Genomic DNA, 16,640 nt, shown 5'->3' on the forward strand with positions numbered 1-16,640 from the left:
ACAGAGAGTAGATTACACCACCAGATGACTATAGCTCTGCTTAGAATAACCCTTGAGCAGATGAAGGTACAGAGAGCATCAACTCCCTGGCTCTCCATTAAGCGCTTACTGCCCTGAGAGCCTGGTGACATTTCAACACAGGGAGGGACAAGCAGACAAATCAACCAGGGAGCTCCAGGCTCCTTCATCCCTCTCCTTCCTTCTCTCAGATCAAGGTGTTTTGGAAGAGAGGGAAACAAGGTTTTGGGGCGTTTGACAGAGCATGATAATAAATCATTGGCTGTTACTTTCCCCTTGAGGTTTCTGCTGTGACATAGGCTACAGTACGAATGATGCAGTATGTACCATGTAGTGGCTTTAACCTGGGCTCTATTACAACGAGGTCCTGTTCCTGCTATGACCACATTTAGAGAGGCTTGAGGTTCACGGTGATCTGCACAGATAGAACAGATAGTGAGAGACAGTGACCTTTATCATTTGTCCGGATACATCGTGCACCTTCTGCTCAGCACACGCATCAGATATATGCTCTCGTACACTCGTTATTCTACACACACAGTTAGCAATGTAAGTAGAGAATTACTGTGCAGGCCTTTGAGCCAGGTGTCTGAGCGGTCTCCTCTCTATGACTCCGAGTTGAGTAATCAAATCATGTCTGTCACGGTGTACCTTTTCACTTCTGCAGAGCCACATGTGCTCTGTTTAGGCATATAGTAATGCTTTGATACAGAGCATATGTGTGCTATTTAAGTCTCCTTATTGGGACATTTCTAAGTGTACCATTTCTGTCCATCCTCCCATGACTCAACATCCCCATCATACTCGGCTATATTCAAGTTGCCAGTCAAGTGCGTATGTGACATCAGTAATTACTCTGCTGTCATAACCCGTAGCCTGAGGTCACATCCTGTACACTACGGGCCTGACGCAATTCAAGGCTACACGCCGTTGACCTTGTTAATGAGTGGGTTCAAAGTTTAATGCTGGGAATGAAGCCCACAACTATGTTGAGTATGGCTATGGTCCATGCTTCATAGCTACAGTTGAAGTCGGAAGTTTGCATACACTTAGGTTGGAGTCATTAAAATTCGTTTTTCAACCACTCCACACATTTCTTGTGAACAAACTATAGTTTTGGCAAGTCGGTTAGGACATCTACTTTGTGCATGACACAAGTCATTTTTCCAACAATTGTTTACAGACCGATTACTTCACTTATAATTCACTGTATCACAATTCCAGTGGATCAGAGGTTTACATACTAAGTTGACTGTGCCTTTAAATAGCTTGGAAAATTCCAGAAAATGATGTCATGGCTTTAGAAGCTTCTGATAGGCTAATTAACATAATTTTAGTCAATTGGAAGTGTACCTGTGGATGTGTTTCAAGGCCTACCTTCAAACTCTGTGCCTGTTTGCTTGACATCGTGGGAAAATCAATCAGCCAAGACCTCAGAAAAAAAAAATTGTTAAAATTTTTCCAAACCCCTGAAGGTACCACGTTCATCTGTACAAACAATAGTATGCAAGTATAAACACCATGGGACCACGCAGCCATCATACCGCTCAGGAAGGAGACACGTTCTGTCTCCTAGAGATGAATGTACTTTGGTGTGAAAAGTGCAAATCAATCCCAGAACAACAGCAAAGGGCCTTGTGAAGATGCTGGAGGAAACAGGTACAAAAGTATTTATATTCACAGTAAAACGAGTCCTATATCGACATAACCTGAAAGGCAGCTCAGCAAGGAAGAAGCCACTGCTCCAAAACAGCCATAAAAAAAGCCAGACTACGGTTTGCAACTGCAAACTGGAGGAATGGCCCAGAATTCACCCAACTTACTTCGTTCCAGTCACAGGCAGCAAAGAACTGGAATGAAAGGCGGCCAAATGAGGTGTTGGCTTTAGAGATGATCAGTGAGATACACCTGCTGGAGATGACAACAATGTCATCTCCAGCATTGGAGGGGGAAGCTTGTGGAAGGCTACCCGAAACACTTGACCCAAGTTAAACAATTGAAAGGCAATGCTACCAAATACTAATTGAGTGTATGTAAACTTCTGACCCACCGTGAATGTGATGAAAGAAAAAAAAGATGAAATTAATCATTCTCTCCACTATTATTCTGACATGTCACATTCTTAAAATAAAGTGGCGATCCTAACTGACCTTAGATGCTGCCTTTTTACTAGGATTAAGTGTCAGGAATTGTTAAAAAAAATTAAAATAAAAAATGAGTTTAAATATTTTTGGCTAAGGTGTATGTAAACTTCCGAATTCAACTCTATGTCCAACCATGCTTTCTCTCTTAATACTAATATCACGGTGACTGTTGAAGGTCCTACAGATATTAGTATTGAGAGAGAAAGCATGATTGGACGTAGCTATGAAGCATGGACCATGGCCATATTCAACATAGTTGTGGGCCATATCGAGAACAGTTAGCTCAAGCAGCTGATTGATGCTCATCTGGAGAAACGTTCATCTGATCTCACATTGACGCTGAAGCGAACTAGATGAATATTGCATTTTCTCCTTCAACTTCTCTTTTTAAAACAATGCTAAATTAGTGCCTTCGTCAGAGCTGCTGATGAAACGGATTCTGATGCATTATTCAATGGTCGAGTTTTAAAACCGTGCCTTTAAATGATGGATCAGGATTGCATACATAATATGAACTACTTATACCAGATGACACACAGGTCAAAGGAAGGGAAACCAAAGCTTGCTTGACTTTTGATCATGTCTTGACAGTCTCTACTTGTGGTCTGTGTGAGGCTACCCAGGGTTCAGTGTGTTGCTGAATCCCATGGCCTTATCACGGCAGTGGACAGATTGGAATGGCCTTTGGCCGCCTTCATGGCCCAGTGTTTATGGGAATGTGGGTGTTTGCTTCATTGCCTGCCCTGTGCCCTCTCATCCTATTTGACTTGCACTGGCTGTGGTTCTAGCTGTAACCCCACCTCTTGTGAATACACTTCCAGCTGCATGTTTGCTCACACCATTCTGCCTCACTGCTCTGTTGAAGATGATTTCAGGCAAACTTCCCCCGTAATCCCCCTGCTGCTGTCCCTGCCTGTATAGGGGAGGACCGTACCAGGATGCACCAGAGCCCGCAGTCCACTAAGCCAGCCAGGGACCAGGGCAGTCCAGCACCACCTCAGCCCAGTCGCCCACCCAGGGTGAACACGTTGGGAGATGGACTGGTTCATTAGACCAGAGCTTTCATTGGCATGAGGTGGAACATGGTTTACCATCGACTTGAATTGTTTACAGGCCAGCCAGAAGAAAACAAAGCTGCTTTCTCAATTTTACACAGAGCTCTCAGGGTTTCATACCATAGATCATTAATGCCAATAAACTGTACAACACTGTAATTTAGTGTCTAGAAATGTGTAAATGTCAATTTTGTCCCATAACACAGCAGTTTGGTGAATTGCTGATATCGTGCCCTTCTAGGACCCTTCCCCCAGAACTGCTAAGTGGGTCCTGCTTTATCTGAAGTGCTTTCAGAGTGTTGTTTAGAGCCTTCATTTAATTAGTTAAGTACTAAGAGATAAAAGCCACATTCCTACGCCATGACTCAGTCCCCATCAGACTCTGGCCTTAACATAGGCCAACCTTGACACAAGCGGAGCTCAGACGCAGGCACTCCCCTCTAAAGGGCTCTCCAGTGTTTTCACAGTTTACGCAAACGGGAGCTCAGTTTGCGACGCGTTCCAAAAAAAGATTCAGCCTCACGAAAGTAGAGAGGTACGCAAAAAAAGCTCCATCGGATCCGTTTGCGGACTACTGCGTGGAGCCCTTAAGGTCGGTTCGTTACAAGTGGGATCTTGTAGTTCAGAACGTTGAATGAAGTTTTCGTGTGACACTTCACTTTACACCTAGCGTCATAACACTTTACGACAAGGTCCGAACATGTCACAACAGCTGACATAACATGTCCTATCTTATGACGATATTATGAACAGTTATGTCAGCTGTTGACATGACATGGTTATGACCGTGTTACGACGGTAGGTATCCAGTAAAGTGTCACCAAGTTTTCGAAACGTGGAGTGGAACCGTGTTTGTTCTGACTCTCAGTATGTATCAGGCTATGAGAGGGATACATGCACCCAAATGCTCAGGACTCTAACCACACGTGAAAAGGCTCATAAAACCCAAATCACAGGGCTGATTAAAGATGAGAAGACTTAAAATAGCACATCCTTTTGTTTGGAGGATGAGTGAAGCAGAAAGTCAGTCAGAGAGAACAACTCCCTGGTCCCTTCTCTCCCTCCTTCTTTTCCCTTTTGTCTTCTTCATTCCTGTCTTCCTTGTATACTAGCACGCCAGGGAATGTCTAGGTTTCCCATTCTTTGTAATATTTTTGAATAAAACGTTTCATACGAGAGAAGTGTGTGCATTTGAAGCAGAAAGACAGATACTGAATATGCAACTTCAGAGACAAAGAACGAGAGAGAGAGAGCAAAACAAAGCGAGGCGGGGTAAAGAGCGAGTGGGGTTCAATTAGGAGAATGTTGAAGGGCAAACATTAGTCTGGTTTGTTAAAACAACTACATGTCCTTCTTATTACTGACATGGCTCTTGGACCCTGTTCTCCATTCGATGGTCCCCCAATTACACAAAACAAGGCAGACAGAAAATATTATTCACGCCACTTAACCTTTACGGAAGAGAGAGGGAGGAGTAGATGGAGAAAGAAACAGGATGCAGGAATAGAGAGAAACAAGGAGATATGAGGGAGAGGCACATGGAGAGAAGGGAGGGAAAATGAGATTTTAAAAAATCAAAAGGGGATATAGATCAAACAAGCAGAAAAACAAGGGAAAAGCAAGCGTTTTTATTATAGTGATGCACTGTTCTGAGAATCCATTTCATATTGGAGGGAACATACATCATCACCCCCCCCCCCCCCCCACCACCCACCACCTCACAGTGAAACCCTCATCAGCGCAATCTTAAGACTGCAATTACTCCATTATTCGCCACATGCTCTCATGCTCTGCCAAGACTTTGAAGGCATGCCAGGGAAGCACCTTTGAAACAGAACATTAAAAACGAGGAGGGCGGTGAAAGGGAATTTGCAAATGATACTGGCAGGTAGCTACTAGGGTGGGTAAAACTTTAGTGTGTGGGTGAACACCCAGGTGCGTGATACAGGTCAGTCTTCGACGTCCATCCATGTCTGAGGACATCAGAGAGATGAAGTGGAAACCAGCCACTAGGGGCAACAGTGAGCGCTGTTACCTTCAAGTAGGTTTTGGTTTTGCTAGGGCATTGTGGATGGGGATGCGGATGGATTTAAGCATCTGCCTCGATTCCAAAGGTTTGAAGATAAAACAAAAATGACTTTATTATCCCAAACCTTAACCCTTGTACCTTAACCATTCGGAGTTACTGCCTAAAATGAAGATGTCTGAGTTACTGCCTAAAATGAAGATGTCTGAGTTACTGCCTAAACATAACCTTTAACACTTCGAAATGTGGCGTTTGGAAAACTTTTAAATGTGACGGTTGAGAAACATGGATGACCGTCTAATTCTGACGTGAGGCTGTGAGAGATAGATGGAGTGTAAAGGCGTCCACGTGATTCCCAGCCGAAACAGTTCGCAAGATTCCGTGCATATATTATGCCGACATTTGTGTTCATTTTGGACTTCGGGTAAGGGGTTTTTCAGCTGTTTAGGCACACGTCACTTTTTCTCGAGGCCAGTCGAATTTCGGGAGCCGAATGCTACGCCCCTTCGTCCGTGATTGGGCAACAGTAGGGATTCTTCGAAAAAGTCTGTTGTCATTCAACAAGAGACGACTTGTTTTGATGCACATTTTTTCTTTCAGAAATACTGCACCAAAATGTATTTTGCGCGACTAAGAGCTCCTCGGCAAAAACATAAAAATTAATGACAGATTTCTTGAGTTATCTTCTATTTTGAGGAAGTGTATACTTCCTACGGGATCTTCAAAAGGAGAAACAGTCCTATTGCCGCTTTTTTTCTCGTTCTTTTCAAGCGGAGGTCTTTTAAGGGAGCACACTCGTTCGGTTCGTCTAGCCGCCAGCCGAACTGAAGCATGCTGACGCCTTAAGCCATACACCTACTACAAAACATGTGAAAGGGAGGAAAGTTCTTTATGTCATGCACCCTTTAACATATTTACTCATCACTCTTGAATCCTGCCCATATCCCTGGGCAAGAGTTGATGAAACCATTGGATTACTGAAGAGATTCCATCAGATTAGTCTTCTGCCAAGAATCCCACGCAATGCCGCAAATGCAGCTTCCACCACTAGTCTGTATTCTGACATCCAGTAGTTTATGACTGGTAACATTCTCACTGGTTATGTTTTATTTAATAAATTAGCTCCAGATAGCTCTGTGGCTATTCCTTATGGTAACAATCTCAGGTAAAAGAGGGCACATGGAGAGATGGAGCTACTGAGTAAGTGATAAAAAAATTAATACTTGATGTTAGATGGTTCCTCACCACGAAAGTAGTCTATGGGCCAGGAGAAACTGTAATCCCTGGTTCAGTTTTCCTTAAAACAGCCTCTACAAACTTCAGCCACCATAAGCTACCAATGGAAGTCATACGACATACATTTTTTATTTTGCTTTGTTTACATGCCCCCAGCACTTCCATTGATTGCTAGCTGTAAATAGTGAACTGCTCCTTTAAGTGCCTTGCTCAAGGACACGTCGACAGATTTTCCACCTTGCCAGCCCGGGTATTCGAACCAGTGACCCTTTGGTTACTGGCCCAACGCTCTAACCACTAGGCTACCAGCAGAGAATCAAATCAAATTTATTTGTCACATACACATGGTTAGCAGATGTTAATGCGAGTGTAGCGAAATGCTTGTGCTTCTAGTTCCGACAATGCAGTAATAACGAACAAGTAATCTAACTAACAATTCCAAAAAAAACTACTGTCTTATACACAGTGTAAGGGGATAAAGAATATGTACATAAGGATATATGAATGAGTGATGGTACAGAGCAGCATAGGCAAGATACAGTAGATGATATCGAGTACAGTATATACATATGAGATGAGTATGTAAACCAAGTGGCATAGTTAAAGTGGCTAGTGATACATGTATTACATAAGGATGCAGTCGATGATATAGAGTACAGTATCTACGTATGCATATGAGATGAATAATGTAGGGTAAGTAACATTATATAAGGTAGCATTGTTTAAAGTGGCTAGTGATATATTTACATCATTTCCCATCAATTCCCATGATTAAAGTGGCTGGAGTAGAGTCAGTGGCATTGACAGTGTGTTGGCAGTAGCCACTCAATGTTAGTGGTGGCTGTTTAACAGTCTGATGGCCTTGAGATAGAAGCTGTTTTTCAGTCTCTCGGTCCCAGCTTTGATGCACCTGTACTGACCTCGCCTTCTGGATGACAGCGGGGTGAACAGGCAGTGGCTCGGGTGGTTGATGTCCTTGATGATCTTTATGGCCTTCCTGTAGCATCGGGTGGTGTAGGTGTCCTGGAGGGCAGGTAGTTTGCCCCCGGTGATGCGTTGTGCAGACCTCACTACCCTCTGGAGAGCCTTACGGTTGAGGGCGGTGCAGTTGCCATACCAGGCGGTGATACAGCCCGCCAGGATGCTCTCGATTGTGCATCTGTAGAAGTTTGTGAGTGCTTTTGGTGACAAGCCGAATTTCTTCAGCCTCCTGAGATTGAAGAGGCGCTGCTGCACCTTCTTCACGATGCTGTCTGTGTGAGTGGACCAATTCAGTTTGTCTGTGATGTGTATGCCGCGGAACTTAAAACTTGCTACCCTCTCCACTACTGTTCCATCGATGTGGATGGGGGGGTGTTCCCTCTGCTGTTTCCTGAAGTCCACAATCATCTCCTTAGTTTTGTTGACGTTGAGTGTGAGGTTATTTTCCTGAAACCACACTCCGAGGGCCCTCACCTCCTCCCTGTAGGCCGTCTCGTCGTTGTTGGTAATCAAGCCTACCACTGTTGTGTCGTCCGCAAACTTGATGATTGAGTTGGAGGCGTGCGTGGCCACGCAGTCGTGGGTGAACAGGGAGTACAGGAGAGGGCTCAGAACGCACCCTTGTGGGGCCCCAGTGTTGAGGATCAGCGGGGAGGAGATGTTGTTGCCTACCCTCACCACCTGGGGGCGGCCCGTCAGGAAGTCCAGTACCCAGTTGCACAGGGCGGGGTCGAGACCCAGGGTCTCGAGCTTGATGACGAGCTTGGAGGGTACTATGGTGTTGAATGCCGAGCTGTAGTCGATGAACAGCATTCTCACATAGGTATTCCTCTTGTCCAGATGGGTTAGGGCAGTGTGCAGTGTGGTTGAGATTGCATCGTCTGTGGACCTATTTGGGCGGTAAGCAAATTGGAGTGGGTCTAGGGTGTCAGGTAGGGTGGAGGTGATATGGTCCTTGACTAGTCTCTCAAAGCACTTCATGATGACGGATGTGAGTGCTACGGGGCGGTAGTCGTTTAGCTCAGTTACCTTAGCTTTCTTGGGAACAGGAACAATGGTGGCCCTCTTGAAGCATGTGGGAACAGCAGACTGGTATAGGGATTGGTTGAATATGTCCGTAAACACACCGGCCAGCTGGTCTGCGCATGCTCTGAGGGCGCGGCTGGGGATGCCGTCTGGGCCTGCAGCCTTGCGAGGGTTAACACGTTTAAATGTCTTACTCACTTCGGCTGCAGTGAAGGAGAGACCGCATGTTTTCGTTGCAGGCCGTGTCAGTGGCACTGTATTGTCCTCAAAGCGGGCAAAAAAGTTGTTTAGTCTGCCTGGGAGCAAGACATCCTGGTCCGTGACTGGGCTGGGTTTCTTCCTGTAGTCCGTGATTGACTGTAGACCCTGCCACATGCCTCTTGTGTCTGAGCCGTTGAATTGAGATTCTACTTTGTCTCTGTACTGGCGCTTAGCTTGTTTGATAGCCTTGCGGAGGGAATAGCTGCACTGTTTGTATTCAGTCATGTTACCAGACACCTTGCCCTGATTAAAAGCAGTGGTTCGCGCCTTCAGTTCCACACGAATGCTGCCATCAATCCACGGTTTCTGGTTGGGGAATGTTTTAATCGTTGCTATGGGAACGACATCTTCAACGCACGTTCTAATGAACTCGCACACCGAATCAGCGTATTCGTCAATGTTGTTGGCTGACGCAATACGAAACATCTCCCAGTCCACGTGATGGAAGCAGTCTTGGAGTGTGGAGTCAGCTTGGTCGGACCAGCGTTGGACAGACCTCAGCGTGGGAGCTTCTTGTTTTAGTTTCTGTCTGTAGGCAGGGATCAACAAAATGGAGTCGTGGTCAGCTTTTCCGAAAGGGGGGCGGGGCAGGGCCTTATATGCGTCGCGGAAGTTAGAGTAACAATGATCCAGGGTCTTTCCACCCCTGGTTGCGCAATCGATATGCTGATAAAATTTAGGGAGTCTTGTTTTCAGATTAGCCTTGTTAAAATCCCCAGCTACAATGAATGCAGCCTCCGGATAAATCGTTTCCAGTTTGCAGAGAGTTAAATAAAGTTCGTTCAGAGCCATCGATGTGTCTGCTTGGGGGGGGATATATACGAGTGAGCGAGAGAGAAAAAAAATCCCCCTCACATACTGCTTTGTTGTCTGACTGACAGTGGTGCACTCCACAAGAGGGGACGGCTGGGTGTGTGTTGAGTAGGAGGATTACCCTCCCTTACTCTCACACCCCTAATCCGAGGTCAAGTGGTACAGCTAATTTGGTGCTGTTACCAAAGTCACCTTCACAAGTCTATGGAAAACTTTTGTTTGGTCGCACATTCAGTATTTCACTGCAAGCATGCATACATTTCACACAAGCTTGCTCATATACAGACAGCTCGCCTATTCATACACGTCCCAGAGCACTTTCCTTTGCCCTTCTTCATTTGACACTGTTTATTCTCCACAGTTCAATCTAGACTGTTAAATATTTAGACTGGAAAATACACAGGTTTAACACAGACACGCCTAGGCATTCATAGTAAACCCCCCCCCCCCTCCTCCTCCTCCATCCATCGCACACGGCTGTCTGAGCAGGAGGTGTCACAGGAGGACAGGGGTGGATTTTGTTCCTCACTGGATGAGTAAACAAGGCGAGTCTAAACACTGACTGAGACAGCCGCTGAGTGACTGACTGGGAATACACCCCCACACACCCAACAACAATGATACCCACACCCCTAGGAACAACATGCACAAACACAAACACACTCAGGCAAGTAAACACACACACACACACTCCTTTCTGACACAGACATCACACTCACTCCAACTATGAGGGTGTAACACTCTGACTGTATGTGGCAGTGTAAGGGGGGTAAATGAGGCTGAACACATGTGAAGACGCAGGGACCTCATTCTTAAACTCAGGCTACCCGCTCCTCAGTCTCCTGACACTGTTTCGGTTTCCTTTCTTTTCCCAATCTTTCAAAAGGTTTTAATCTGAAACGCTTAGCCCAGCTAACCAGGCTTTTTATCCTCAGCCAATTAGCACGTGATTCATTAAATATTGAGCAGCCTGTGAAGTTTTCATTTTTGAATGCCCACTTAAGGGGGAAGAGATGTACAGCCACTTCACCTTACACGACTCTGCCTCAGATGTCAAATCCAAATCAAATCAAAGTTTGTCACGTGCTCCGAATACAACAGGTGTAGACCTTACAGTTAAATGCTTACTAGTCCGGGTAGCCTTTTGATCACCTGTTCAGGAGTCTTATGGCTTGGGGGTAAAAACTGTTGAGAAGCCTTTTTGTCCTAGACTTGGCACTCCGGTACCGCTTGCCATGCGGTAGTAGAGAGAACTGGGGTGGCTGGGGTCTTTGACCATTTTTAGAGCCTTCCTCTGACACCGCCTGGTGTAGAGGTCCTGGAATGCAGGAAGCTTAGCCCCAGTGATGTACTCGGCCATACGCACTACCCTCTGTAGTGCCTTGTGGTCGGAGGCAGGGCAATGACCAGACCAATGCTCTCGATGTTGCAGCTGTAGAACCTTTTGAGGATCTCAGGATCTCACCAAATCTTTTTAGTTTCCTGAGGGGAAATAGGCTTTGTCGTGCCCTCTTCACGACTGTCTTGTTGTGTTTGGGCCATACTAGTTTGTTGGTGATGTGGACACTAAGGAACTTGAAGCTCTCAACCTGCTCCACTACAGCCCCGTCGATGAGAATGGGGGCGTGCTCGGTCCTCCTTTTCCTGTAGTCCACAATTATCTCCTTAGTTTTGGTTACATTCAGGGATAGGTTGTTATTCTGGCACCACCCGGCCAGGTGTCTGACCTCCTCCCTATAGGCGGTCTCGTCGTTGTCGGTGATCGGGCTGTTGTGTCGTCTGCAAACTTGGTGTTGGAGTCGTGCCTGGCCATGCAGTCGTGGGTGAACAGGGAGTACAGGAAGGGACTGAGCACGCACCCCTGAGGGACTCGTGTTAAGGATCAGCGTGGCAGATGTGTTGCTACCTACCCTCACCACCTGGGGGGCCCCCTGCACTCCCTAACTCCACTCACTCATCTTATATCCATGTTTAGAGTGTGTGATTTTCTATATCTGTACTGAACATGTTTCTGTATTCATTGCCTGTGTCTGTCTGTTGTGTGTGTTGGTCGTCTTGGCCATCAGGAGTCTGAGGAAGAGCTGTCTAACAGGCCATGAGTAAACGCATTGACCTTTTCATATATCGGAGGAACATTAGATTCCATACGGATGAGAGATTCTCAGCAGTAGCACAGAGCTCACACTCAGTGTGTCCCTCTATCTGGGCCCACTTAAAAAGACTCATCAGACCCAACTCTGGGTTATTTTTAATCTCTCCATCTCGTGGTTGCATCTTTCCATCTCTTCATATTCCCCTCCTTTCACCGGCCACTCTCAACATCTTGACTCTTCTCGATAATTGTACCCCCTTATTGCAACTCACTAAACAAAACCCTCTCATGAATACATTATTAATTAATTAATTATAGTGACATTTGGGCAGTTTGTTCATGTATCTCTTCTGTCTATGGAAACGTAACCTAACAACTACAAGGTGATTTGGGTAGCGAGAGTCGTGTAGGCCTATTTAATCAAACCTTCTTTGATTGTTCAACTGTGTATCTGTGTCTGTCCTCACACGAGCGAGAAATTAAGGCCTAGCTTATGAATTGATGCACAATTACTGCATGCTTGCCAATAGGTGAGAGTCTGGGCTTTGACAAAAGAGGAGCTTGCTTGAACAGCGTTGGACAAATCCAGGCCAAGTTCTCACTGGCTTTCATAATTCCCCATTCGTAAACTCAGCATGAGTCCACGCAGGCGGGAGGGGAGGGTTGAAATCACGGAGGGCACACACGCGACCCTTTATGAGGGTGCAATCATGCATGAAGACCACCCCCTCTCTCACACAAGCATCTGCCATAAACAGGCATTCCCATGCTTAACAACCCAAGAGCGGTCTGCTTGCTCTCTCTACAGCCAGAAAGGTAGACTATAGTTTTACACTAGTCTATATGGAACTATAGGCACAGGACACCTGGGTTGGGCTCATTTCAGAATCTTGGAATTGACCCCCATTCAACTCATGAGTTGAAATTAGAATTGGCCACATCCCACAGGAAGTAGAATTTAATTCAATACAATTTAAATAAATTCCACTCAGTCATAGTGTTCACGTGCTAGTCAGAACTAGGAAACTCTGAAATGTCCAACTTACTGTAGTAATACATGTGCCTTGTTTGACAAGTAAACACGGCGGAAATTTCAGAGTTTCCTGGTTCCGACTAGCACATGAATGCGCTAATAGAACATGAGTTTAATTCAATCTGACAGGTCACACTTCCAGATACCAAAGAATATACAGTATATATATACAAAAGTACTTCGGCTATTTCAGCCACACCCGTATAAATTCGAGCACACAGCCATGCAATCTCAATAGACTAACATTGGCAGTGGAATGTCCTTACTGAATAGCTCAGTGACTTTCAATGTGGCACTGTCATAGGATGCCACCTTTCCGACAAGTCAGTTTGTCAAATCTCTGCCTTGCTATAGCTGCCCTGGTCAACTATCTCACTGATCATCCCTAAAGCCAACACCTCATTTGGCCGCCTTTCGTTCCAGTACTCTGCTGCCTGTGACTGGAACGAATTGCAAAAATCGCTGAAGTTGGAGACTTTTATCTCCCTCACCAACTTCAAACATCAGCTATCTGAGCAGCTAACCGATCGCTGCAGCTGTACATAGTCTATTGGTAAATAGCCCACCCTTTTTCACCTACCTCATCCCCATACTGTTTTTATTTATTTACTTTTCTGCTCTTTTGCACACCAATATCTCTACCTGTACATGACCATCTGATCATTCTTCACTCCAGTGTTAATCTGCAAAATTTTAATTATTTGCCTACCTCCTCATGCCTTTTGCACACATTGTATATAGACTCCCCCCTTTGTTTTCTACTGTGTTATTGACTTGTTAATTGTTTACTCCATGTGTAACTCTTTGTTGTCTGCTCACACTGCTATGCTTTATCTTGGCCAGGTCGCAGTTGCAAATGAGAACTTGTTCTCAACTAGCCTACCTGGTTGGTTAAATAAAGGTGAAATAAATAAAAAAATACAAAAAAATAAGTGCTGTTATTGTGAAGTGGAAAAATCTAGGAGCAACAACGGCTCAGCCGTGAAGTGGTTGGCCACGCAACCTTACAGAACAGGACAGACGATTGCTGAAGCACGTAAAAGTTGTCTGTCATCGGTTGCAACACTCACTACAGAGTTCCAAACTGCCTCTGGAAGCAACGTCAGTACAATAACTGTTTGTCGGTAGGTTCATGAAATGGGTTTCCATGGCTGAGCAGCCACTCACAAGCCTAAGATCATCATGCGCAAATCCAAGAGTCGGCTGGGGTGGTGTAAAGCTCACTGCAATTGGACTCTGGAGCAGTGGAAACGCATTCTTTGGAGTGATGAATCACACTTCACCGTCTGGCAGTCTGATATATGAATGTAGCTTTGGGGGATGCCAGGAGAACGCTACCTGCCCAAATGCATAGTGTCAACTGTAAAGTTTGGTGAAGGAGGAACAATGGTTTGGGGCTGTTTTTCATGGTTCGGACTAAGCCAATTAGTTGCAGTGAAGGGAAATCGTAATGCTACAGCATACAATGACATTCTCGACGATTCTGTGCTTCCAACTTTGTGGCAACAATTTAGGGAAGGCCCTTTCCTGTTTCAGCATGACAATGCCCCTGTGCACAAAGCAAGGTTCATACAGAAATGGTTGTCGAGATCAGTGTGTAAGAACTTGACTAGCCTGCACAGAGCCCTGGCCTCAACCTCATCAAAAACCTTTGGGATGAATTGGAACGCCGACTGCGAGCCAGGCCTAATCACCCAACATAAGTGCCGGACCTCACTAATGCTCTTGGCTGAATTGAAGCAAGTCCCTGCAGCAATGTTCCAACATCTAGTGAAAAGCCTCCCCAGAAGAGTGGAGGCTGTTATAGCAGCAAGGGGGGGGGGGGGGGGGGGGGGGGGGGGGGGGGGGTACCAACACCATATTTTTGGTCATGTAGTGTATCACTTTTCTCTGGAAACAAATGTTCATATAAATCTTTTAACTAATTGCTTAGAATAGACCATTATATTTCCAGCACAATTTCATTTGTTTGGCTTCTTTTTGAAAGCCACGGGGTCAACTTGAGGGTTGAACTAATGCATTCTGGTAAATAATATATATATAATAATGCAAATGTAAGTGATATAATATAATATCTTAGAAAATTCACATTTAATATTTGATATGCATGTACAATTTATGTACAATATTTATATTTGTATAGACTAGGCCTTGAAGTGACATTTGAATTAAATTATATTTCCTTTATTCAAATTTGAATTTTGTATCCCGTTTACTATTTCAATTAAAATTCAAGAATTGAAATTTGATATATTCTAAATTAAGCCCAACCCTGCGGGACACACATCTCTGTGGAATAGAACCCGTGTCCGACTTCGCTGGACATTATGTGCCGGGAGACTCCCGTCTTCCTCGCCAATGAAGTCAGTATCCCCACCACCAATATTCACCTCCACCAGCAACAAGTAGCTTAGCCCAGTGTAGAGTTGGATATTGAGTGAACTCATGTCATTAGACCTGAAATCGAAGCTTACAAAATAATCAGTGTCCCCAAGTTGCGCATGATCCCCATGAGTTGGTAGTTGTATTGTTGCGTTCAGTAGGATTCTCCAAAAGCCACTCTGCCGGACTGCAATGTCACCTAAATAACGCACAGTTATTCGCGTTGACAGCCTGTAAAGACACGGTGTACACGAGTGACATGTATTCAGTCAGTCATAATCAGACAATGTGTTTTTTTTTTGTGGGGGGGGGGGGGGGGGGGGGGGGGGGGGGCGACGACTTATAAATACATCTAAACTGGTCTATATGACAGCGTTTAACCACGTACCTCTTGTTCAACGTATTCCAGTAAATAGGTTCCATGTTACCTGCAGCTATTCCCAGTAGATCCACAAGAAAGATAAAAATAAATCCCAAGCCATTACAGCCGTCCCAAAACGCCAAAGCCATCGCTGCTCCTCGGCTCTCTCCTGCCATTTTACCCCAAAAAGTGACGGGGAATCGATTCAGACAAAGAATCGTTTGGAGACTGCGAACGAAGTTCACGAAATCCCTGGAAGCGCGCAGCTATTGTGCGACTTCGGAAATCGCATAAGAAAAAACGTCCCAAAAATCAATCAAACAACATTCAGAGTAGTTGCAATGTGGTTAGAGATACAATGTGTCAACCTCTTGAGTTTAAAGTGCATTAGTGGCAATATTCAGCTTTCTGGTTTAAAATGTGTCCAGCAATTATGGACATTATTGCATGACAAAGCCTATATCTATCATCTCTCCTAATGTCACCTCTCCAGACAAATGCGTTGAAGGTCGCGAATATTGGAGTAACCGCATTCTACCACTTTGGAAGCGTAATTTTGGATAGCGGGCGTTTATCTTCATTGGCAAAGTGCCATTGCCTACCTTGCCACGCAGATGCACTGGTTTGCTTGCTCAAATGTCCCTGACTCGTACAGCCTAGTCCAATGTTGTATAAGAAAACATTCGCTGACCAAAGTTGATCGCCTATTCGCTGTGCTCTTGTTGCAGCACTTGAATGCTTAACGCATTAAGCATTTTCCCGCTTTCTCCATTGTTATGCCTTCTGCGTCTTAGCGCACACAAAAAATCCCATTCTATCCGTCATTTATCCTTTCCGCTATTATGGCAATCTTGGCATTAAAAAAGATCAAGTCAAACTTAGGTCAAACTTCAAAAAGGACAGGCAGTCACTGAATATTGTCATATTAAACATATTGCACCTCGATTAACTCGTTTTTGATCAAAGCCAGTTTCCCGAGAGGTCTCTAATGTTCACTATATGGCTTTATGTTCGTTGCATCCTTCTCTCTCTCAACCTCGTACTATGCTGCACACTGATAGAGTAGCTAGGTATAGGGATGGAGTGCAGTAGCACATGCTATGCAAGATTACTTGTGTTCCAGAGTGTAGCTCTGGGAGACCCCCTTACTATTACCACCACCCAAACTGATGACATACCCAAATGAAACATGCCCTCTAATCAGTATAACAC

The 16,640-nt window shown here is 45.0% G+C and overlaps 1 protein-coding gene across 1 annotated transcript in view; it reads right to left on the minus strand.

Moving 5' to 3' along the window:
- The window catches only part of LOC109872537 (ephrin-B3-like), a 37,627-nt gene extending 21,180 nt beyond the window's left edge, over positions 1 to 16,447 (minus strand). The window contains exon 1 of the mRNA XM_031807656.1: positions 15,456 to 16,447. Within this exon, the coding sequence (XP_031663516.1) occupies positions 15,456 to 15,604 (149 nt within the window). The 5' untranslated portion in view covers positions 15,605 to 16,447. The remainder of the gene's footprint in view (positions 1 to 15,455) is intronic.
- Positions 16,448 to 16,640: the final 193 nt, after the last annotated feature.

This window comes from Oncorhynchus kisutch, linkage group LG28 (genome assembly GCF_002021735.2).
Source record: "Oncorhynchus kisutch isolate 150728-3 linkage group LG28, Okis_V2, whole genome shotgun sequence".
Classification (NCBI taxonomy): Eukaryota; Metazoa; Chordata; class Actinopteri; order Salmoniformes; family Salmonidae; genus Oncorhynchus; species Oncorhynchus kisutch.